Source organism: Mustela nivalis, assembly GCF_964662115.1.
Source record: "Mustela nivalis genome assembly, chromosome: 7".
Classification (NCBI taxonomy): domain Eukaryota; kingdom Metazoa; phylum Chordata; class Mammalia; order Carnivora; family Mustelidae; genus Mustela; species Mustela nivalis.
The window spans coordinates 118932219-118958360 of record NC_139026.1 but is presented as its reverse complement, the minus strand read 5'-3'; the positions used below and the strand labels follow the sequence as shown (position 1 = coordinate 118958360).

Sequence of the window (26142 nt, the reverse complement as noted above, 5' to 3'; positions counted from 1 at the left end):
ATACTATATCCAGCTAGGCTATCATTGAAAATAGAAAGAGAGATTAAAAGCTTCCAGGATAAACAAAAACTGAAAGAATTTGCAAACACCAAACCAGCTCTACAGGAAATCTTGAAAGGGGTCCTCTAAGCAAAGAGAGAGCCTACAAGTGGTAGATCAGAAAGGAACAGAGACAATATACAGTAACAGTCACCTTACAGGCAATACAATGGCACTAAATTCCTATCTCTCAATAGTTACCCTGAATGTTAATGGGCTAAATGCCCCAATCAAAAGACACAGGGTATCAGAATGGATAAAAAAACAACCCATCTATATGTTGCCTCCAAGAAACTCATTTTAAGCCCGAAGACACCTCCAGATTTAAAGTGAGGGGGTGGAAAAGAATTTACCATGCTAATGGACATCAGAAGAAAGCAGGAGTGGCAATCCTTATATCAGATCAATTAGATTTTAAGCCAAAGACTATAATAAGAGATGAGGAAGGACACTATATCATACTCAAAGGGTCTGTCCAACAAGAAGATCTAACAGTTTTAAATATCTATGTCCCCAACGTGGGAGCAGCCAACTATATAAACCAATTAATAACAAAATCAAAGAAACACATCAACAATAATACAAAAATAGTAGGGGACATTAACACTCCCCTCACTGAAATGGACAGATCATCCAAGCAAAAGATCAGCAAGGAAATAAAGGCCTTAAACGACACACTGGACCAGATGGACATCACAGATATATTCAGAACATATCATCCCAAAGCAACAGAATACACATTCCTCTCTAGTGCACATGGGACATTCTCCAGAATAGATCACATCCTCGGTCCTAAATCAGGACTCACCCGGTTCAAAAGATTGGGATCATTCCCTGTGTATTCTCAGACCACAGTGTTCTGAAGCTAGAACTCAATCACAAGAGGAAGTTTGGAAAGAACCCAAATACATGGAGACTAAACAGCATCCTTCTAAAGAATGAATGGGTCAACCGGGAAATTAAAGAAGAATTGAAAAAAATCATGGAAACAAATGATAATGAAAATACAACGGTTCAAAATCTGTGGGACACAACAAAGGCAGTCCTGAGAGGAAAATATATAGCAGTACAAGCCTTTTTCAAGAAACAAGAAAGGTGGGGCACCTGGGTGGCTCAGTGGGTTAAGCCTCTGCCATCAGCTCAGGTCATAATCTCAGGGTCCTGGGATCGAGCCCCACATCAGGGTCACTGCTCAGCAGGGAGCCTGCTTCCTCCTCTCTCTCTGCCTACCTCTCTGTCTACTTGTGATCTCTGTCTGTCCAGTATATAAAAAATAAATAAATAAAAATTAAAAAAAAAAAAAAAGAAACAAGAAAGGTCTCAGGAACACAACCTAACCCTACACCTAAAGGAGATGGAGAAAGAACAAGAAAGAAACCTTAAGCCCAGCAGGAGAAGAGAAATCATAAAGATCAGAGCAGAAATCAATGAAATAGAAACCAAAAAAACAAAAGAGCAAATCAATGAAACTAGGAGCTGGTTCTTTGAAAGAATTAATAAAATTGATAAACCCCTGGCCCGACTTATCAAAAAGAAAAGAGAAAGGACCCAAATAAATCAGGAATGAAAGAGGAGAGATCACAACTAACACCAAAGAAATACAAACTATTATAAGAACATACTATGAGCAACTCTACGCCAACAAATTTGACAATCTGAGAGAAATGGATGCATTCCTAGAAACATATAAACTACCACAACTGAACCAGGAAGAAATAGAAAACCTGAACAGACCCAAAACCAGTAAGGAGATTGAAACAGTCATTAAAAATCTCCAAACAAAAGCCCAGGGCCAGATGGCTTCCCAGGGGAATTCTACCAAACATTTAAAGAAGAACTAATTCCTGAAACTGTTCCAAAAAATAGAAATGGAAAGAAAGCTTCCAAACTCATTTTATGAGGCCAGCATCACCTTGGTCCCAAAACCAGACAGGGATCCCATCAAAAGAGAGAGCTATAGACCAATATCCTTGATGAACACAGATGCGAAAATTCTCACCAAAATACTAGCCATTAGGATTCAACAGTACATTAAAAGGATTATTCACCACGACTAAGTGGGATTTATTCCAGGGCTGCAAGGTTGGTTCAACATCCGCAAATCAGTCAATGTGATACAACACATCAATAAAAGAAAGAACAAAAACCATATGATACTCTCAATAGATGCTGAAAAAGCATTTGACAAAGTACAGCATCTCTTCCTGACCAAAACTCTTCAAAGTGTAGGGATAGAGGGCACATACCTCAATATCATCAGAGCCATCTATGAAAAACCCACCACAAATATCATTCTCAATGGAGAAAAACTGAAAGCTTTTCCGCTAAGGTCAGGAACACGGCAGGGATGTCCATTATCACCACTGCTATTCAACATAGTACTAAAAGTCCTCGCCTCACCAATCAGACAACAAAAGGAAATTAAAGGCATCCAAATCAGTAAAGAAGAAGTCAAATTATCACTCTTCGCAGATGAAATGATACTATATGTGGAAAACCCAAAAGACACCACTCCAAAACTTCTAGAACTTGTACAGGAATTCAGTAAAGTTTCAGGATATAAAATCAATGCACAGAATGTAGTTACATTTCTGTACACCAACAACAAGACAGATAAAAGAGAAATTAAGGAATCAGTCCCATTTACAATTGCACCCCAAACCATAAGATACCTAGGAATAAACCTAACCAAAGAGACACAGAATCTATACTCAGAAAACTATAAAGTACTCATGAAAGAAATTGTGGAAGACACAAAGAAATGGAAAAATGTTCCATGCTCCTGGATTGGAAGAATAAATATTGTGAAAGTGTCTATGCTACCCAAAGGAATCTACACATTTAATGCAATTCCTATCAAAGTACCGTCCATCTTTTTTCAAAGAAATGGAACAAATAATTCTAAAATTTATATGGAACCAGAAAAGACCTCGAATAGCCAAAGGGATATTGAAAAAGAAAGCCAACGTTGGTGGCATCACAATTCTGGACTTCAAGCTCTATCACAAAGCTGTCCTCATCAAGATAGCATGGTACTGGCGCAAAAACACACACATAGATCAGTGGAACAGAATAGAGAGCCTAGAAATAGACCCTCAACTCTATGGTCAACTAAACTTTGTCAAAGCAAGAAAGGATGTCCAATGGAAAAAAGACAGCCTCTTCAATAAATGGTGTTGGGAAAATTGGACAGCCACATGCAGAAAAATGAAATTGGACCGTTTCCTTACACCACACACAAAAATAGACTCAAAATGGATGAAGGACATCAATGTGTGAAAGGAATCCATCAAAATCCTTGAGGAGAACACTGGCAGCAACCTCTTCGACCTCAGCCGCAGCAACATCTTCCTAGGAACATAGCCAAAGGCAAGGGAAGCAGGGGCAAAAATGAACTATTGGGATTTCATCAAGATCAAAAGCTTTTGCACAGCAAAGGAAACAGTTAATAAAATCAAAAGTCAACTGACAGAATGGGAGAAGATATTTGCAAACGACATATCAGATAAAGGACCAGTGTCCAGAATCTATAAAGAACTTAGCAAACTCAACACCCAAAGAACAAATAATCCAATCAAGGAATGGGCAGAGGACATGAACAGACATTTCTGCAAAGAAGACATCCAGATGGCCAACAGACACATGAAAAAGTGCTCCATTCACTCAGCATCAGGGAAATACAAATCAAAACCACTATGAGATATCACCTCACACCAGTCAGAATGGCTAAAATCAACAAGACAGGAAATGACAGATGCTGGCGAGGATGCGGAGAAAGGGGAACCCTCCTACACTGTTGGTGGGAACGGAAGCTGGTGCAGCCACTCTGGAAAACAGCATGGAGGTTCCTCAAAATGTTGAAAATAGAACTGCCCTATGACCCAGCAATTGCACTACTGGGTATTTACCCTCAAGATACAAACGTAGTGATCCAAAGGGGCACGTGCACTTGAATGTTTATAGCAGCAATGTCCACAATAGCCAAACTATGGAAAGAACCTAGATGTCCATCAACAGATGAATGGATCAAGAAGATGTGGTCTATATAACAATGGAATACTATGCAGCCATCAAAAGAAATGAAATCTTGCCATTTGCGACAACATGGATGGAACTAGAGCGTATCATGCTTAGCGAGATAAGTCAAAAGGAGCAAGACAACTATCATATGATCTCCCTGATATGAGGAAGTGGTGATGCAACATGGGGGCTTAAGTGGGTAGGAAAAGAATCAATGAAACAAGATGGGATTGGGAGGGAGACAAACCATAAGTGACTCTTAATCTTACAAACAAACTGAGGGTTGCTGGGGGGAGGGGGTTTGGGAGAAGGGGGGTGGGATTATGGACATTGGGGAGGGTATGTGCTTTGGTGAGTGCTGTGAAGTGTGTAAACCTGGTGCTTCACAGACCTGTACCCCTCGGGATAAACATATATGTTTATAAAAAATTAAAAATATATAAAAAAAAAGAAAAAACAAACAAAAAGAATATGATCAGGCTGGTGAATAGAACAGAGCCATACCCTAGATTTTGGGTGTATTTTGATCTGTTAGGAGAAAGTACTTCCCAAAATTTTAAAGAAAGAAAAACATACATGCTCAAAAGTAAGGTTAAATACAATGAAGGGCTAAAATATGACTCTAATAAAGAAAATTTTAAAAGATTTTTGAAAAAGGAATTGATAAGTTGGTTGAAAAAGAAAAGAATAATTTAAAAAATTAAATTAAGAAATTAAATTTGAATGACCAAAGAATCATGGGGAAATAAGCCATTTAATTCTATGTGATATACTCCCCTTGTGCTGGAGTTTTGCAGTTCTCATTGATAAGTAAACTTGATCTTGGCTGGATGTTTTTGTTGATCTTTTGGGGGAGGGGTCAGTTGCATCGATTCTCAAATGTCTTTGCCCTTGGCGGAATTGCACTGCCATTCCTGGGGCCAAGCTCAGTAATCTGCTCCAGTTTGCTTTCTGTAGTTTTTTTTCCCCTGAAGGCTTTCTGCACAGTTTTGGAGGATGAGAATGAAAATGGTGGCTTCCCAGTCCCTCACCATGGGGCATACAGGAGCAGAGAGCTGGGGACTCCACTCCTCAATGCATGCCCAGAGAAAAGCAGTCAATCACTTATGTCTCTCTGGTCTCTGGCCACACTCTGTGCTCATCTGGCCTGTGACCAAGCATTGCTATCTCTGTCGAATGGCCCTATTTGGAGATTCCAAACCTAGCAGATTTCTGTGGAGCACTCCTATACTGGTCTTCCCTGGGGCAGGAAGAGGGGTCTTCCTGTATCTGCTACTTGTTGTCCCCTGTGCCATGGATCACAGTTTATAACAGTCCTGAGCTGTGAGCCCAATCTTGGCCTCACTGTTTGCAGCCAGATTGCCTTCTCTGTTACCTGGGAGCTTTGATGTACTTGGGCACCCCTGTCTTCCTGTAACCCCAGGGATCCTGAGACCAGTGAGGGTTCCATCACCCTCTTAGCTACCAGAGTGATGTCCCTCACCAGAGCAGACTTCTAAAAGTTCTGACTTTGTGCTCTGCTACTCTGTCACTTGCTTATAGCCGGTTGACAGAGCCTGCCTCCCTCTGTAGTTTGTCTTCCCATATGTCACCTCAGATTTATTTCTTCACACATCCTACCTTCCAGAAAGTGGTCGCTTTTCTGTTCATAGAGTTGCTGCTATTCTTCATTTTCCAGTTGAGTTAGTAGGTGTTTAGAATGGTTTTTTAGTTATCTAGCTGAATTCCTGGGACCAGGTGAAATTTGGGTCTCTTATTCCTCCACCATCTTGTACTTCTCCTTACTCCAGGATTTCTAGGAAATCTTCCAAGTTCAGGGCTTTAGTGGTCTATGGAATGCAGCTATCCTACCTACTTGGAGGTTGTGGTATCCCTTTTCTCTGAGGCTACCTGGGCTCTAGTCATTCTAGTTTGGCTAAGTAATTTGCTTCTCTGGGGATTTTGTGATGGTATATAACATCATCACTGAGAAATAGTCCATTCCAACTCAATAGTTTGTCCGATGTGAGGCTTTCAGTGAGTTTATTTTCTACCTTCTTGATGGATCAATCTGTTTTCCAAATTTAAAATATCCAGATATATACAACTAAGTATTCAATTTAGGTTGTTATACTACAATAGTATTTATTGAATAAAACTCACAAGCAGAGTAGAAGCAGAACACATTTAATATTCTAAGCTCTCATTTTGCACAAGGAATGTTTAGGCTACAGACAACTTGATGGATAATGGAAAGTGCTCTAGGGGAAGGGTCCATTTCACATACTAGTGTATATATTTATAGAGAAATTGAGAGGGGTACAGAGAAAAATAGATGATTCTCTAACTGTGAAACTCCTTGATGAAGGGGAAGTAGATGTGTTGATAAAAGGGGGTGTAGAGGGAGTTCACAGTCCAATGTTGAAGGTATCAGTGAAAGATTTTGAGAATCTCTGCCAAGCTACTGAGTGGGGAAAGGGAAATATCTGTCAGGGCCATGCAAGAGAAAATATGTATCATCCTCATTAACCAATAATTTGTTTTTCTTTCTTTCTTTCTTTCTTTTTTTTTTGTATTCAGTTAGCCACTGTATAGTACATAATTAGTTTTTGATGTAGTGTTCAGTGCTTCGTTAGTTAAGTATAACACCCAGTGCTCATCACAGCCTATGCCCTCTTCAGTACCCATCACCCTGTTACCCCCTCCCATGTCCCCTCCCCTCTGAAACTGCCAGATTATTTCTCGGGGTCCATAGTCTTTCATGGTTCATCTCCCTCTCTGATTTCTCCCTCTTTGGATTTCCCTCCCTTCCTATATGGTCCTCTGTGCTATTGCTTATGTTCCACATATGAGTGAAAACATATGATAATTTTCTTTCTCTACTTGACTTACTTAACACAGTCACCTCCAACTCCATCCATGTTGATGCAAATGGTGAGCATTCATCCTTTCTGATGGCTGAATAATATTCCATTGTGTATATGTACCATATCTTCTTTATCCATTCATCTGTTAAACAGCATCTTGGCTCCTTCCACAGTTTGGCTATTGTGGACATTGCTGCTAGAACATTGGGGTGCAGATGCCCCTTCTTTTCACTACATCTGTATCTTTGGGGCAAATACCTAGTAGTGCAACATGAATCCATCAGAATCTTTGAGGAGAACATAGGCTGTAACTTCTTCAACATCAGCTACAGTAACCTCTTTTAAGACACGTCTCCAAAGACAAATGAAACAAAATCATGTCTCCATCAGAAAGGATGAATACCCAACTTTTGTAGCAACATGGACGGGACTGGAAGAGATTATGCTGAGTGAAATAAGTCAAGCAGACAGAGTCAATTATCATATGGTTTCACTTATTTGTGGAGCATAACAAATAGCATGGAGGACATGGGGAGTTAGAGAGGAGAAGGGAGTTGGGGGAAATTGGAAGGGGAGGTGAACCATGAGAGACTATGGACTCTGAAAAACAATCTGAGGGGTTTGAAGTGGCGGGGGGTGGGAGGTTGGGGGAACCAGGTGGTGGGTATTAGGGCACAGATTGCATGGAGCACTGGGTGTGGTGCAAAAATAATGAATACTGTTATGCTGAAAATAAATAAAAAATAAATTTAAAAAACAAAAACAAACAAAAAACTTTTGAGATTTCATTAAGATAAAAAGCTTCTCCACAGCAAAAGAAACAGTCAACAAAACTAAGAGGAAGCCCATGGAATGAGAGAAGATATTTACCAATGACATTACAGATGAAGGGCTGATATCCAAGATCTGTAAAGAACTTTCAAACTCAACACTCAAGAAATGAATAACCCAGTCAAAAAATAGGCAGAAGACATGAACAGATACTTCTCCAAAAAAGACATACAAATGGCTAACAGACACATGAAAAAATGCTCAACATCTCTAGCCATCAGGAATACAAATCAAAACCACACTGAGATACCAGCTTACACTAGTTAGAATGACAAAATTTAACAAAACAAGTAACAACAAATGTTGGCAATGATGTGGAGAAAGGGGACCCTCTTGCACTGTTGGTGGAAATTCAAGCTGTACAGCCACTCTGGAAAAAAGTACGGAGGTAATAGAGCTACCCTCTGACCCAGCAATTGCACTACTGGGTATTTACCCCAAACATACAGACATAGTGAAAATGATTTGTTTTTCTAGTGTTAGATTAGTTTTCCTTTTTTGTTTTATATATTTTCCTTTAAAGTTTAATTCTTATTTTTAATTATTTCAGTAATAACAATAGTTATTAATTATAGCTAGTCAACATTTTCAGTGTAAGATATATTTACACATTTACAAGCTATTTCTAAGTAGTCAACTAGCTTTGTTTTCTCTAGATGAAATAATTCTAAGTATTTTAACATTTCATTTTTCCAGGCTTTTAATCATTTTTATTTTTATTGAATCTTTTCAAATTGTTTTAGCTCCTTTTTAGTTGAGGAGCCTAAAACTAATTACCATGAAGAATTTAACCAATGATAATTATAATTTTTAAAACTGTCAAAATATGATAAATTTTGAATGTTAATTTTACATTCATTATATTCAAATTTTCCTGTGAAGTTAATTTCTAGAATCATTTAAGGTTGTACTACACACTTTGAATCCTAGACCTTTTGTTTTCCTTGCATATAGAAATACATCCCACATCTTCTATTACAGATAAGAATATCAAATACATTCTCCTCTATATTTCTGTTGATAATTAAAAGTTTAGTGTATATATCAATATTTTGAAGAGAATTTTTTTTTCCCTAAGGGAGGAGGGACATGCCTTGGGGATTTTGTTGGCATTTTAGAAAATGGATGGAGTTAATATGGGAAGCTGAAAAAAAAAGTCTTGAAACAGATACAGACAGACAAAACAACTCAGGACAGGTTGGGCAGTAATTCAATGGAAATCTTCCATTTTGCCTGGATGACAATGCATTAAAAGGGTGCCGATGATATGCATAACAGATTGTGCCTTTATTCATATATTTGCTTGGTGAGAAAAGGGGGCAATGCTCAGATCTTCAGATTAACAAATGCTTTTGTGGGGCGCCTGGGTGGCTCGGTGGGTTAAAGCCTCTGCCTTTGGCTAAGATCATGATCCCAGGATCCTGGGATCAAGCCCCTGCATCATCGTCGTCGTCGTCATCATCATCATCATCATCATCATCATCATCATCATCATCGGGCTTTCTGCTCAGCAGGGAGCCTGCTTCCTCCTCCTTTCTCTGCCTGCCTCTCTGCCTACTCATGACCTCTGTCAAATAAAATAAAATCTTTAAAAACAACAACAAAAAAAAACAAATACTTTTGCAAGCAAGAGATTTATTTTTTATATATAATATATATAAAGATATATGTAAAATCTTTATATATATAAAATATATGAAGATATATGTATATATATGAAATCTTTGTATATATAAAATATATAAAGATATATATATATCTTTGTATCACATCAGTGATGTTGAAGACTGTCATGTAGAATGCTATTAACATCCTTGTTATTAAACCTGTTGAAATACATGCTCGTAAGTACACTGTTACATTCTGTTTTAACATAGTGATGCCTAGAAAGAATCTTAATCAAAAGTGGTTGACAAATGATGCAAATTTAGCAAGACTTATAAAATATATTTAGGTTTTGGATAATTTACCAAAGAATGGGGATTGGTCAAATCATTATTATTTTCTCTGTGACTATAGATTGACTTTCATAGACTTCCTATCCTCTTCCTACTTTCTTCTCCTCTTCCCCCTTCTTTTCTTCCTTTTCCTCTTCTTTTCTTTTATCATTCAAACACGCATCAGGCCTTGGAAGTATGCCTATTTCCATGTCTTAGAGATATCTCTTTGGCTGATGTGAGCTTGAACAGTACTGCTTGCATAACTTTCTAGCATTTTTCATTCTTGTCCCCCCTCAGCAGAAGTATTATGGTGTTATGCAATGACAGTCCTTTATGGTTGTGGGAGCCAAATTAAGTGGGGGAAGCTTGCATGTGGGAATTTGGTTATAAATAAACTTTGTATTATATTCTTTGTATTGAATTTAAGGTTTTGTTCTTGATATTGCCACACATTTTCTCTCTTGTTATAATAGGGTCATTTGTCTGTGGAGAATTAAGTGATTAATGATATCCCCTAATAAACACTTCAATATCTTTTAAAGTATTTTGCTTTTACTTATACGTGGTAATATTAGTGACAGGAGTGGTAATTTGTGTATAGCAGCAGGTATGTTTGTAAAAAAGCATCAATTTATATTATGTACTTGAACAATTGTTAAGCTTCAGTGGCTGAAAAATGACAACAGTTTTCTCGGATACGTCTTCAAAAATGGTTTCAGGAGAATGTTAGACTATTTTATAACTAGTCATTTTAAATTCAAATACTTAATAAAACTAATAAGTCATATTTGAGGTTGAGATATCATCCTTAATTTAGGACAGGCAGCCACCTATTGTCTTTATTTTAATATTGGAATCCATTTTATAACACTACTAGAAAAGTCTGTCATAAATTATGTCTTTTTAGCCATCAATTATCTTACACTTTTGTTCTCAGAATTGTCCTCCATATCCTTCTTTTTATAATCCAAAATATGGTATTTGAAATTAATACTAAAGTAACAGATTAGGATGGGTGACAGTAGTTACATTACCGAATTTTGTATTTGTGTGACCAAAATTTAAATTATTTTAGGCACTGCAGTAAACCTTAGGCAAATTATACTAAGTGGAGTAATAGCTCTATAAAACAAAGAACCATCAAACTCTGTTCCTCCTGATAGAACTAGAAAATCTCTGTTAAGTTCTATAAAACATAGGTAGTTGAATAATTTAAATTATCATCTAAACTAGAATGCTGGGACACACTTACACTGAGACTGTGTGGACAAACCATGATACATGGTTACCCTAGTTCTGGAACCCTAATAAGCTGATCCTGCAACTGGTGAAGAATAAATACTTACCACCTTGAAGAAAACTAACTCAGAGCTTAGAAATTGACTCTTATGGAAGACAGTGATCTTTTAATATTAAAACTGCTATAGAGAAATTTTCATTCTGAAATGAAATTGTGGAAAAATGACTGGAATAAATATGACTAAAGGATATCCTCTAAAACATCTTGTGTTCTACTTTGTCTGACCAAATATTTTTTGTTCTGTGCCTATTATGAACTTGAATAGCTCTTAAGTATTTTTAATGTTACTTAATTCTATTTTAAATCCCAGAAGACATATTATCTTCGACTTGTTATCTAGCAGCAACTTCATATTTGTATTACCATTAATTAATGAATAATTATGATTGCTTAATATTCTCATAGATTATGAAAATGAATCTTCAATTACAAATAAAAAATTTTCTTCACATAATCTAATACCAGATGTTTTGTAATTCTAAAGCTCAGAGAAGAAAAGAGCTAGCTCTGCTATTTCAGATCTTTCACAGATCCTAAAGTCTCAAGATGGATCAGCTTTTTTAAGGAATTCAAGTGAAGTTTCAGCTGATAAAGACCTAGCCCATATACTTCCATTAAAGACCCATGATAAATCATTAACAAGACTATTATCAAAGGAAGAGATTGAAGATTTACTGTCTGCCAGAACATCACTTCAAGGGAATGAAACAGCAGCAGCATCATTCATTTCACCTCCTGTTCTTACCAAAAGAAAGCCAATGGATAGTGACCTTTCAAAGGTAAGATATAGTACAATAATTTGAAAGCTGTTTACCTTGAATTGCTAGACTCTTAATATTTTAAGCAAATGTTAATTAAAACTCAACATTTTCTTATTTAAAGGGAATAAAAAGTTTGCCTTTTAATACAATCTACTTTATATTTAGGATGTTTAAATTAATATTTGAGAATCAGAGTAATACTTTAACAAAAAATTCTAGCTGTATTGACAAAGAAGTTGTGACTTAGATTAGAGTTTTAATGATAAAATATACACAATTCCTAGCTGAGATAGGGAAATTTTCATTTCTAGAAAATTCATCTAGAAAAACTATTTTTATATAGTAAGGTAATTATGAAGACCTAGTTCTTTTGAAATGGTTTTACATACCTTAAAAAAGGCCTAGAAAATTATCAGAATTGTTTTTGTTAAAACAATATTTGATTAGGAAACTCTTAAAACAAATATGTTGGGGGAAAAGAGAAATGATAAAAAGGCTGCATATATTTGACATATATCTATAATATACTTTTATCATAGAATTTATTAAAATTACTTAAAAATAATTTCATGAGTTATTTGAGTTAGACTAGAAACTTAATCAGACTAAAATATAAATCTAAAGTAGAATTCTAATAAATATTAAAATGATTTATTTGGAATTATTTATGAGGAGAATCACAATATAGCTTGGTAAGTGCTCCCAAATTCCTTTCACATCCATTAATTGTTCTTATGTTTTTATTTGATGCATTCAGGATATAAAAATAAAACATTTATGCAATGACATTGTAGATATGAATAAAAATTTCTGCTCTGAGAGAAAGTAATTAGAGTTCCAAGATAGATAATTTGAATTACTTATTATAAATTTTGTCATTAAGGATGCTGCTATAGAAGAGAAATTACAAAATAAGACTGAAAAACAAACTTACCAAGTATCAAGAGAATTTCAAGGTAAAAATATTTTCTGTTTTATAAGGTAAAAATGTGAGTGTGTTTTCCCATCATATAATTATAAATAAATGAAGAGAATACATTTTTAAATTTGAAAATAACTCCTTGGCCAGTCATCACATAATATGGAAATATATTGACTAGTATGTAAAAAATAATTTGGTGAGTTAACATTACATTACCCAGAGTTTATTTCAACTAAGATCTGTATAAAAGAGAGTGATAACTTTGCCTCCATCACTTAACAGTATTTGGCATTATGAATTTTTAACATATCATGACAAAAATTCATCAGGGTACAGCAGAAAAAAAGATGATTTGTGGCATAAATAATATTTTAACTAGATTTTTTTTTTAAGATTTTATTCATCCATTTGACAGAGAGAGGTCACAAGTAGGCAGAGAGGCAGGCAGAGGGCTCAATCTGCTCAATCCCAGGACTCTGGGATCATGACCTGAGCCGAAGGCAGAAATTTAACCCACTGAGCCACCCAAGGGCCTCTTAGCTAGATTCTTTAGGTGTTTTATGTAATATATTTTAAAACAGGGTGCCTGTGTGGCTCAGTTGGTTAAGCAAATGACTCTTGATTTCAACTCAGGTCATGATGTCAGGGTCCTGAGATTGAGCCTGCCTGGGGCTCTGTGCTGGGAGTGGAGCCTGATTAGGATTCTCCCTCTGCTCCCTGCCCCCAATGTGAGTGTGTTCCTTCTCTCTCTCTCTCTCTCTCTTAAAAAAAAAAAAAAAAAAAAAAAAAAAAATATATATATATATATATATATATATATATATATGTGTGTGTGTGTGTGTGTGTGTTTATGTATACATACATAAATATATACATATATGTGTATATATGTGAATATATATTAAAACTGATAAATTTGTTCTTCCTTTCCAACATATAAATTTTTATAATCAACCCATATTTTACAACACTGGCTTGAACTTTCAAAAGAAAATTAAATGATTGTGATATAGACTACAAGAGAATTATTCTTTTATTGTGCTTTGAGTTGAGAGTTCCTCTACTGTTTTACCTATGTTACCGGGTTACTTGAGATAAATAGTCCTTATTGTGGTCAGGATGTTTTCTTTTATTCAAAGTTTATTAAAAATTTTAACCAGAAGTTGGCCTGAATTTAATCACTCTACTAAAATTTTTTATTATGATAAAATATATATTAAAATGAAATTTGCCATTTTAATCATCTTTTTTTTAAAGATTTTATTTATTTATTTGACAGCGATCACAAGTAGGCAGAGAGGCAGGCAGAGAGAGAGGGGGAAGCAGGCTCCCCACTGAGCAGAGAGCCAGATGTGGGGCTTAATCCCAGGACACTGGGATCATGACCTGAACTGAACGCAGAGGCTTTAACCCACTGAGCCACCCAGGCACCTCCTAATCATCTTTTTTTTTTTTTTTAAGATTTTATTTATTTATTTGAGAGAGACAGACAGTGAGAGAGAGCATGAGCAAGGAGAAGGTCAGAGGGAGAAGCAGACTCCCCATGCAGCTGGGAGCCCGATGCGGGACTCGATCCCGGGACTCCGGGATCATGACCTGAGCCGAAGGCAGTCGTCCAACCAACTGAGCCACCCAGGCGTCCCCCTAATCATCTTTTTAAGTGTACAATTCAGTAGCTTTGAGGACATGTACAATGTTATGGAACCATCACCACCTGTATTTCCACAACTTTTCATCACCCTAAAAAGAAACTCATTAAACAAGAACTCCCATTTCTGCCCCTATCTAGCCCCTAATAACTTCTATCTTTATGAACACGACTATTATATTTCATATGAGTGAAATAATATAACATTTGTCCTTTTTTATCTGTCCTATATCACTTAACATGATGTTTTATTATTTTATTTTATTTTATTTATTTGACAGAGAGAGATATCACAAGCAGGCAGAGAGAGAGAGAGGGAGAAGCAGGCTCCCCACTGAGCAGAGAGCCTGATGTGGGGCTTGATCCCAGGACCCTGAGATCATGACGTGAGCTGAAGGCAGAGGCTTAACCCACTGAGCCACCCAGGCACCCCCAGCATAATGTTTTCAAGTTTTATCCATGATGTGTCAGAACTTCATTTCCTTGTGTAAAGGCTGGATCATATGATAATTCTAATTTTAGCTTTTTTGAGTAACTGCCCAACTGTTTTCCACAGTGGCTGCACCATTTTCTATTCCCACCAGCAATATAGAAGGATACACATTCTTGCCAACACTTGTTTTTTTTGCTTTTTTAATTATAATGCTTCTAGTAGGTATGAAATGAATCTCATTGTGATTTTGATTTACATTTCTTTAATTACTAAAGATGTTAAGCATTTTTATGTGTTTATTGGTCATTTGTAAATCTTCTTTTGAAAAAATGTGTATTCATCTCCCTCACCCAGTTTATAATTGGGTTCTTTGTCTTTTTGTTGCTGATTTGTAGAGGTTCTTTATATATTCTGGAGGTTTTGTCAGATGTCTGGTTTACAAATATTTCCTCCTCTTCTGTAGGTTGTCTTTTCACTTTCTTGAAAATGGCCTTTGATGCCTAAAAATAATTTTTTAAAGTTCAATTTGTTTGTTTCTTATTTTGCTGTTATGCTTTTAGTGTCAATATCTGGGAATCAATTTCCAAATCTAAGATAATAGAGACTTATCCTACTACTTTCTTCAAAGAGCTTTATGGTTTTAGCCCTTATATTTAGGTTAATTTTGAGTTAATTTTTGTATATGATGTGAAATAGTGATACATATAACTTGGTTTTTTTTTGGCCTGTGGAAATGGAGTTGTCCCAGCATTGTTTGTTGAAGAGGCTCTTCTTTTTCCACTGAACTGTATGGTGCCCTAGTCAAAAGCAGTCAGCTTCATGTATGGGTTTATTTCTGTGCTCTCAATTGTATTCCAATGTTGTGTATGTCTATCCACATGTCAATATCACACTGTTTTGATTTATTTTTGCTTTGTAGAGTGTGTGTGAAAGTGTGAGTTATTAAATTTTGTCTTTTTCAACATCACTTTGGCTATTTTAGACCTCTGGCAACTAAATACAAATTTTAGGATCAAATTTTTTCATTTTTTTCAAATAGGCCTTTGGGAGTTTCATAGAGAATGCACTTAATCTGTAGATCACCTTGGGAAGTATTGCCATCTTATAATATTAAGCCCCCCAATTCGTGAACTCAGATGTTTTTCCATTTTATTTAGGTCTTATTTAGTTTGTTAAAGCAATATTTGATAGTTTTCAGTGTATAATTCTTGGGTAATATTATTCCTAAGTATTTTATTTTTTCTGATATACTATGATGGAATTTTTATTAAATTTCATTTTCAAATTACTTGTTGCTGGTTTTAGAAATACAATTGATTTTACATGCTGATCTTACATCCTGAAACTTTGCTGAATTTAATTTCTATGTGGCATCTTTGGGATTTTCTAAATATATGAACATGTCATCTGTGAATAAAGATAGTTTTACTCCTTTTCCAATTTGGAAGCCCTTTATTTCTTTTTATTTCTAACTGCTCTTGCTCAGACTTCTAGTACAATGTTGAATGGTACTGGTAAAAAACAGACATTTTTGTCTTGTTCCTGTTCTAATGGAGAAATCTTTCATTATTTTACCATTTAGAATGTTAGCTGTGGGTTTCATAAATGCCATTTGTCATGTCTAATTTGTTCAAGTAGGATTTGAAAAATCCTATATTTATTTGTGGATCTTTTATCTGCTTGTTTTATATATTTTGGGCCTTTTTTGTGTTTGTGCTTATGTTCATAGTTCTTATATATCCTTGATGAATGACCTTTTTGCCAATATATAATGTGATTCTTTGTCCCTTGCAACATTTTTTAACTTTAAGTCTATCTTGTCTGATATTAATAAAGATACCTATATTAGGGTTCTCCAGAGAAACAAAAAATAGGATATATATATAGAGATATATAGATATATATATAGATCTATAAAAGGAGATTTATTATAATAATTGGCACATGCTGTTATGAAGGCCAAGAAGTCCCATGATATACTATCTGCAAGTGGAGAACCGAGAAAACTAGGGGTATAATTCAGTCTCTGGCCAAAGGCCTCAGAACAAGGAGGCTGTGGATGGTGTAAGTCCCAGTCTAAGTCTGAACTCCCTATAACCTGGAGTACTAATGTTCAAGGTCAGGAGAAGATAGATATCTAAGTTCAAATTGAGAAAGCAAATTCACCTTTCCTCCATCTTTTTCTTCTACTTAGGCCCTCAGTATCTTGGAGGATGTGTACCCACATTGATGAGGGTGATCTTAGGCTACTGATTTAAATGCAGAGATCTGCATTCCAGAGACACCTTCACAGACACCCCCAGAAATTGTGTTTTACCAGGGATCTGGGCATTTTTTAGCCAAGTCAACACATAAAATTGATTATCACACTACTTTAGCTCTCTTGGTTAATATTCACATAGAGTTCTATCCCTTCACTTTCAATCTGTTTATGTCTTTGCGTGTCAAATGAATCTCTTATACACAGCATATGGGGGATTATGCAGTTTTCTTTAAACCTATCTGTCTTTTGATTGGAGAGTTTAATTAAGTACTATTAAGGGAGACCTTACCAAGTTTATATTTGTTTTCTGTATGCCTTAAATCATTTCCCCTTCATTTCCTCTATTACTGCATTCTGTTTGGGGACTTGAATCAGCCAAGACTGTGTACTGAATTCACTGGTGAGACAGGACCACTGGTTTTGCTCTGCAGACAGGAAAAGCCATGGGGTGTACTCTCTGTCCGAGTGCCATTATAAGCAGGGCTGTTGGGTGGGCTACATGGCTTTCCATGTATGGTTAAGGTTTAAGTATGGTTAGGTTCCCTGGTCAGTTGGACTTAAGGCCATGTTCAGCAGTGGGAAGAGCTATAAATTAGTTTCCTGCACAGGCACAGGGAGAACCAACTCCATGGCCAGAAAGGCTCTTTGTGATCTTGACTCATGCTAACCCATTCTGCAAGTTTTCTGACTGAATAGGACCACTTGCTTTGCTCTGCAAACTATCAGATCTACCTGCTGGACTCTCTGCTTGAGTGTTTCTGGGTTGTACAGATTTGCAAATCTTCTGGTTGGGCCAACAACTTAGGCACTACAGATGGGAAATCAGTCTGCCTAGATCTGAGAGCTGGTTGCTGCAAGTCCCACTTCGATTCCCCGTCATAGTCAGTTTCCCAGTGGTCAAACCCTTCATGTTCCCTTGCAATCATCACTGGGCAAGACTGTGTTAGGGATTCCTAATAAGTGACTCATAATACTAGGGAGTTCGATGTCCACCCTGGGTTCTTCTATTTCACCCCAATGGAGGAATGATAGACTTAGAAGAGACTTCTCAGTATGCGTTGGCCTGAGGAAGGGGCATTGTGGTCAGTGTGTAGCCACTTCTTTTGTTCTAAAGTGGTCTCTCCTGTAGTGCTTTAGCCTCATCTCCATGTTTTAGGATTTTTCTCACTGGTATTTGTCCTTCTTATGAGGGAGAGCAAAGTCAAGAATGACCTATGTCGCCATCTTGGTGATGTCACTCATGTTAATTATTTCTTTCACAGTGTAGAAGTCTTTAGGTTTGATATAGACCCATTTACTGATATTTTCTTTTGTTGCTTGTACTTTTGATATTAAATACAAAAAAATCCTTGCCAGACCAATGTTAAGGAGCTCTTTTTTTCCTATGTTTTCTTTTAGGAGTTTTAAGGAATCAGATCTTATGTTTAAATCTTTGACCCAACGTGAGTTAATTTTTGTGAGATGTGTAAGTTAGGGGTATGATTTCATTTTGTTTAATGTGTTTATCTAGTTTTCTTCTACCATTGTTGAAGAGACAGTAATTTCCCCATTGGATGTTCTTTTTTTTTTTTTTTTTAAGATTTTATTGATTTATTTGACAGAGAGTTCACAAGTAGGCAGAGAGGCAGGCAGAGAGGGGTGAAGCAGGCTTCCTGCTGAGCAGAGAGCCTCATGTGGGACTTTATGCCAGGACTCTGAGACCATGACCCAAGCCAAAGGCAGAGGCTTAACCCATCGAGCCCTCCAGGTGCCCCCCCCCCCATTGGATGTTCTTGTCTCCCTTGTCAAATATTAGAGGACCATATATAAAGAGGTTTAATTCTGCATTTTCTATTCCATTGACCTAGGTATATTTTTATTCCACACCAAATTGTTTTATTCACTATAGTTTTGTAGTCTAGTTTGATTCCAAAAGGGTGATGCATCTTCTTTCTCATGATTGCTTTGCTATTAGAGTTATTTTATACTTCCCTACAAATTGTAGGATTGTTATCTATTTCTGTGAAAAATTACATTGGAATTTTGATAAGGATTGCATTGAATCTATAGATAGTTCTGGATAGCATGGTGATTTAATAATATTGACTCTTCTGATTCATAAACATGGATTTCCTTCCATTTAATTGTATCTCCTTCAATTTCTTTCAACCACTTCTTGTAGTTATTATACATATTTATTACATCCTCAGTTAAATTTTCTCCTAGGTGTTTTATGATTTTCAATGAATCGTAGATAGGATAGTTTACTTTTTTTGTTTTTCAGATGTTTCACTATTAGCATACAGAACTGTAACTGACTTCTATGTATTGATTTTTATATCCTGCAACTTTACTAAATCCATTGAACATATTCCACAGTTTTTAGTTTTGGGGATTTTCAATGTACAGTTGACACTTGAATGATGAAGCGTTGGGACATCAAACCCCTGTGCAATCAAAAATCTGTGTATAACTTTTGACTCCCCCTAAACTTAACTATTAATGGCCTGCTGTTGATCAGAAGCCTTACTGATGGAGGAGGAGTCAAGATGGCGGAGAAGTAGCAGGCTGAGACTACTTCAGCTAGCAGGAGATCAGCTAGATACTTATCTAAAGATTGCAAACACCTGCAAATCCGTCGGCAGATCGAAGAGAAGAAGAACAGCAATTCTAGAAACAGAAAAACAACCACTTTCTGAAAGGTAGGACTGGTGGAGAAGTGAATCCAAAGCAACGGGAAGATAGACCCTGGGGGGAGGGGCCGGCTCCGGGCAAGCGGTGGAGCAACGGAGCACAAAATCAGGACTTTTAAAAGTCTGTTCCGCTGAGGGACATCGCTCCAGAGGCTAAACCGGGGCAAAGCCCATGTGGAGTCAGTGTGGCCTCAGGTCCCGCAGGGTGACAGAAGGATCAGGGGTGTCTGAGTGTCGCAGAGCTTGTGGGTACTGGAACGGGAAAGCCAGCTACAGAGACAGAGCCGACAGTAAGCTCACAGCTCGGGGTTACCTTGAATGAGTCGCAGGCTCGGTGAGCTGGAACGCGGCTGGAAGTCAGGCAGACGGGAGTTACTGGGCGCTGTTCTCTGAGGGCGCATCGAGAAGTGGGGCCCTGGGCTCTCGGTTCCTCCAGGCCAGAGACCAGGAGGCTGCCATTTGTATTCCCGTCCTCCAGAACTCTATGGAAAGCGCTCAGGGAACAAAAGCTCCTGAAAGCAAAGCCGAACGAATTACTCAACCCGGCCCCTGGAAAGGGTGGTGCAGTTCCGCCTGGGGCAAAGACACTTGAGAATCACTACACCAGGCCCCTCCCCCAGAAGATCAACAAGAAATCCAGCCAAGATCAAGTTCACCTACCAAGGAGTGCAGTTTCAATACCAAGGAGAGCAGCAGAATTCCAGAGGAGGAGAAAGCAGAGCACGGAACGCATGGCTTTCTCCCTGTGGTTTTTTAATCTTGCAGTTAATTTAATTTTTATCTTTTTCATTTTTTTTCTCTTCTGCTAAATTTTTTTAACTTTCATCCTTTTCCTTTTTAACATTTTTAAGTAGTTTAATATATATATTTTTTCTTTTTTATACTTTATTCATTGTCTTTTTTAAATTCTTTTCGTTTTTTTTTTCTTTCGTTCTTTTTGAACCTCTTTTTATCCCCTTTCTCCCCCCTCATGATTTGGGATCTCTTCTGATTTGAAGAGAAAGGCGCCCAGTTACTCCCGTCTGCCTGACCTCCGGCCACACTCCAAGCTCACCGAGCCTGCGACTGGTTCAAGGTAACACCGAGCTGTGAGCTTACTGTCGGCTCTGTCCTTGTAGCCGGCTTTCCCGTTCCAATACCCGCAAGCTCTGCGACACTCAGACACCCCCGATCCTTCTGTGACCCTGCGGGACCTGAGGCCACGCTGACCCCATGTGGGCTTCGCCCCGGGTTAGCCTCTGGAGCGGTGTCCCTAGCGGAACAGACTTTTATTTTTTTTATTTTTATTTTTTTTTTTTAAAGATTTTATTTATTTATTTGACAGAGAGAGACCACATGTAGGCAGAGAGGCAGGCAGAGAGAGAGAGGAGGAAGCAGGCTCCCCGCTGAGCAGAGAGCCCGATGTGGGACTCGATCCCAGAATTCTGGGATCATGACCTGAGCTGAAGGCAGCGGCTTAACCCACTGAGCCACCCAGGCGCCCCGGAACAGACTTTTAAAAGTCCTGATTTTGTGCTCTGTTGCTCCGCCGCTTGCCGGGATACGGTCCCTCCCCCTGGGGTCTATCTTCCCGTTGCTTTGGATTCACTTCTCTGCTGGTCCTACCTTTCAGAAAGTGGTTGTTTTTCTGTTTCCAGAATTGCTGTTCTTCTCTTCGATCTGCCGATGTATTTTCAGGTGTTTGCAATCTTAGATAAGCTATCTAGCTGATCTCCGGCTAGCTGAAGTAGTCTCAGCCTGCTACTTCTCTGCCATCTTGACTCCTCCCAGGTCCTTTGCTTTTTTAAAAAATCAGGTTATTTGTATCTTTTGTTTTTCAATTAAGTTGTATGTCTTCTAGTATATTTTAGATATTTATTACTTACCAGATTTATGGTTTGTAAATATTTTCTCCAATTCTGTAGCTTGCTCTTTTACTCTGTTGATTGTTTTCTCTGCTATGAGGTACCTTTTTTTTTTGGATGCCATTTCATTTGTCTATTTTTCCTCCATTCCTTATACTTTTGGCATCATAGCCATTAATCATTGCCCAGATCAATTTCAAGAAAAATTTTCTTATGTTTCTTCTAGTATTTTTGTGATTTGTGGTCTTACATTTAAATCTTTAATCCATTTCAAGATGATTTTTGTATCATTGTCAGATAAAGGCCCAATTTGATTCTAGTCTTTTGTCTTTTGGGTTAAGTTTCTTCCTTAGAATTTTATCTTTTTGTTGCTTGTGTGAGTGGCAATATTTTCTTTTCGGGTAGTCGTTTGTTTGTATGCTGATTTTGTAACCTGCAACCTTATTGAATTCTTATATTATGTCTAAATTTTCTTTTTTTAATGCATATTTTATTTATTTTTTAATTAACATATGATGTATTAATAGTCCCAGGAGTACAGGTCTGTGTATCACCAGGTTTATACACTTCACAGCACTCACCATAGCACATTCCCTCCCCAATGTCCATAACCCCACCACCCTCACCCTACCTAAATTTTCTTTTTTGAGTCTTTAGGGTTTTCTGCATATATGATTATGTCATCTTCAAACATAAATTTACTTCTTGATTTGGGTGCCTTTTATTTCTTTTATCTGTGTAATTATCTGGGGGCTATGTAACAACACTGAATGTAAGGGGGCTTGTAGTAGTGCTGGTCACAGTTTTGCACTATGGTATTGTTTTGATGGGATTCACAGCATTGGTTCTGGCTATTGGGGAGCTCAGTAGCCTGTGTTTTATGCAGCTCCATTAGCTGGGGTCTTCATCCACAAAGGACTTTGGGGGAGTCTGTGGTGTTGGCATGTGCTGCTAGGGTCCTAGGTGGTGAATGCGCTGGAGTTCTCCATGCCTTTTCTGCCATTGTGGGGGGCAGGCAACGTAAGAGGATTTTCCTCTTGACTCTGAGATATGCCAGCTGAATATAGGGTGATAAAAGTAAAATGCTTCCTATACTGTTTTATGTGGCCATTCTTTGTTTTTGTCATCCACTGGGCTGCTGCGTTTTTTCTTTTTTAATTTTTTATTTAAATTCAATTTAGTCAATATTTAGTGGATTATTAGTTTCAGGGGTAGAATTTAGTGATTAATCAGTTGCATACAACACCCTGTGCTCTTATATCAAGTGTCCTCCTTAATATCAAGTGTCCTCCCACCACCCAGTTACCCCATCCCCCCACTCACCACCCCTCCAGCAACCCTCAGATTGTTTCCTAGGGTTAAGAGTCTCTTATGGTTTCTCTGTTCATCTTGTTTTATTTTTGCTTCCCTTTCCCTATGTTCATCTGTTTTGTTTCATAAATTCCACATATGAGTGAAATCATATGGTATTTTTCTTTTTCTGACTGACTTTTTTTGCTTAACATAATAACCTCCAGTTCCATCCATGTCATTGTAAATGGTAAGATTTCATCCTTTTTTAATGGCTGAGTAATAATCCATTGCATGTATAAACCACATCTTCTTTATCCATTTATCTGTTGATGTACATCTGGGCTCTTTCCATAGTTTGGCTATTATGGACATTGCTGCTATAAAACATTGGGGTGCATGTACCTCTTCAGATCACTACATTTTGGGTAAATACACAGTATTTCCAAAGAAATGTTTGTTCATGTCTTCTGCTCATTTCTCTGACTCTGTAGGTTGCCTTTTAGTTTAGTTGTTTCTTTGTTTTTGTTTGGCTATGCAAAAGCTTTTTTCTCCTGATGAAGTCCCAGTAGTTCATTTTTGCTTTTGTTTCTTTTGCTTTTGGAGACTTATCTAGCAAGAAGTTGTTGCAGTTGAGGTCAGAGAGGTTGCTACCTGTGTTTTCTTCAAGGATTTTGATGGTTTCCTTTCTCAAAGTTAGGTCTTTCATCCATTTTGAATTCATTTTTGAGTGTGGTATAAGGAAATGATCCAGTTTCATTTTCCTGCATATGACTGTCCAATTTTCCCAGCACCATTTTTTGAAGAGACTTTTTTTCCATTGGACATTCTTTCCTGTTTTGTCAAAAATAGTTGACCATAGAATTAAGGTCTATTTCTGGGTTTTCTATTCTGTTCCATTAATCTACATGTCTGTTTTTGTAACAGTACCATACTGTCTTGATGATTACAGCTTTGTAGTATAGCTTGAAGTCTGGCATTGTGATTGCTACCAGCTTTGGTTTTCTTTTTCAACATTCCTCTGGCTATTTGGGGTCTTTTCTGTTTTCATACGAGTTTTAGGATTGTTTTTTCCAGCTCTATGAAAAATGTTGATGGTATTTTGATAAGGATTTCATCGAATGTGTAGATTGCTTTGGGTAGCGTAGACATTTCAACAGTATTTGTTCCTCCAATCCATGAGCATGGAATGTTTTTCCATTTCTTTGTGTATTCCTCAATTTCTTTTATAAGTGTTCTATACTTTTTGGGTTTATTCCTAGGTATCTTATGGTTTTTGGTGCAATTTTATTTATTTTTTTATTTTTTATTTTTTTTAAAGATTTTATTTATTTATTTGACAGAGAGAGATCACAAGTAGGCAGAGAGGCAGGCAGAGAGAGAGAGAGATGAGGAAGCAGGCTCCCTGCTGAGCAGAGAGCCGATGCGGGACTCGATCCCAGGACCCTGAGATCATGACCTGAGCCGAAGGCAGCAGCTTAACCCACTGAGTTACCCAGGCGCCCTTGGTGCAATTTTAAATGGGATTGATTCTTTGATTTCTTTCTGCAGCTTCATCATTAGTGTACAGAAATGCAACAGACTTCTGTGCACTGAATTTATATTCTGGCACTTTTCTGAATTACTGTACCAATTCTAGCCATTCTTTGGTGTGGTCTTTCAATATTCTATAGTATCATGTTGTCTGTGAAGAATGAAAGTTTGACTACTTCTTTGCTGCTTTGGATGCCTTTTATTTATTTTTGTTGTCTGATTGCTGAGGCTAGGACTTCCAGTAGTATGTTGAACAACCATGGTGAGAGTGGCCATCCCTGTTGTGTTCCTGACCTTAGGAGAAAAGCTGTCAGTTTTTCCCCATGGTATTCACTGTGGGTTTTTTCTATATTGCTCTTAGGATATTGAGCTATATTCCTTGTATTCTTGCTTGAAGGATTGAGAGAATCATAATGTTCTTGTCCTTTCTTTTATTAATGTGGTGTATCACATTGATTGGTTGCAACTTCTTAATTGCACTCCAGAGTGCTCTCAGTGCTATTTTAGCCACAGGTAGTTGCTAAATTATTGTTTTTGGGGGGCAAAAGGACTGGGACTTCCTCATCCATTGTATCACTGATATCATTTCCCTGTTATTCAGCTTTAAATGTTTTTTTCCTTCATTTGTACATAATTGGATTTATATTCTTTTTAGTTAAATGTAAGAATTAGAAGTACTTTATACAGCAAGCTATATGGAACATAAAATGATAAATATGCTTATATTATAAATTTATTTAGTACAAAAATATCAATGTTTGGGAAAGAATAATGACATTTGTATCCAATTTAGCTTTACACTCCCTGAGAATAACACTATTACATACTTTGGATGTTGAAGAGAAATGCTTTTAAATAGCAATAGAAAATGTACTCTCTTATTTCAGTGTTTACAAATGAAATATTGATACTGAAAAATAACCTGGTGTTCTTTTGTTAACTTAAAAGAATTCAAAATAACACATAAAGCAGAATTATCTTTTTTTAAAATTTTTTATTTTTTATGCAACACTACATCATTAACTTTCAATCTGCTCTTTGGTGTACATCTGAGTCAAAACCAAACATAACATGCATCTTTAAATTTTTTTTCATAAATTGTGCTTCTTCTTATATAATTAATATGAAACATAGAGTACTTTTAATAAGATGAATGTAACTTCTGTCATTGAACATGTATTTAATATTATCACAGACTGTATTTAAATCTGAAACATACAATGTGTTGATCCAAAATGACTTTACATTCAAGTAAACTTTTATAATTTATATGGTATAGCAGTTATAAAAATATAATTCCAAATTCTCTGATACTTCTAATCAAGAGGTGTGGTTTATGTACCCTCCTATTTAATTGGCTGATTTGTAAGCATTTCCATGAATAGGATAAGTTGCAAGTGATTCTCTAGGACTTCTACCTGGCTCTTTTGGAATTCTCAGTCTCGAGCAGCCAGATCATATAGAGATCATCTGATCAACTGTCCCAGCTAAGACAGATATGTGAGTGATGAGACATCTAACTCACATTGTCCTTGAATCACAAAATTCTTTTCTTTAAATGAAGCCCAATTTATCTGCATTTTCAATTGTCAGCTGTACTTTATCTGTAATATCCAAGAAACCATTGTCTAACCTAAGGTCATAAAAATTTACTTCTATGTTTTAAAAATTTGTAATTTTACAAATTCTTATAATGTAATATTATAAATTTACATATTTATATCCACAAATCACTTTGAGCTGTTTATAGTGTGACACTGGGATCCAGCTTCATTCTTTTTCATGTGGATACTCCATTGT

The 26142-nt window shown here is 36.9% G+C and overlaps 1 protein-coding gene across 1 annotated transcript in view; it reads left to right on the top strand.

The window, feature by feature from the left end:
• CCDC7 (coiled-coil domain containing 7) overlaps positions 1–26142 on the top strand; it is a 431686-nt gene that overhangs the window by 161755 nt on the left and 243789 nt on the right. The window contains exons 19-20 of the mRNA XM_082742485.1: positions 11461–11755; positions 12621–12693. Coding sequence (XP_082598611.1) covers positions 11461–11755; positions 12621–12693 — 368 coding nt within the window. The remainder of the gene's footprint in view (positions 1–11460; positions 11756–12620; positions 12694–26142) is intronic.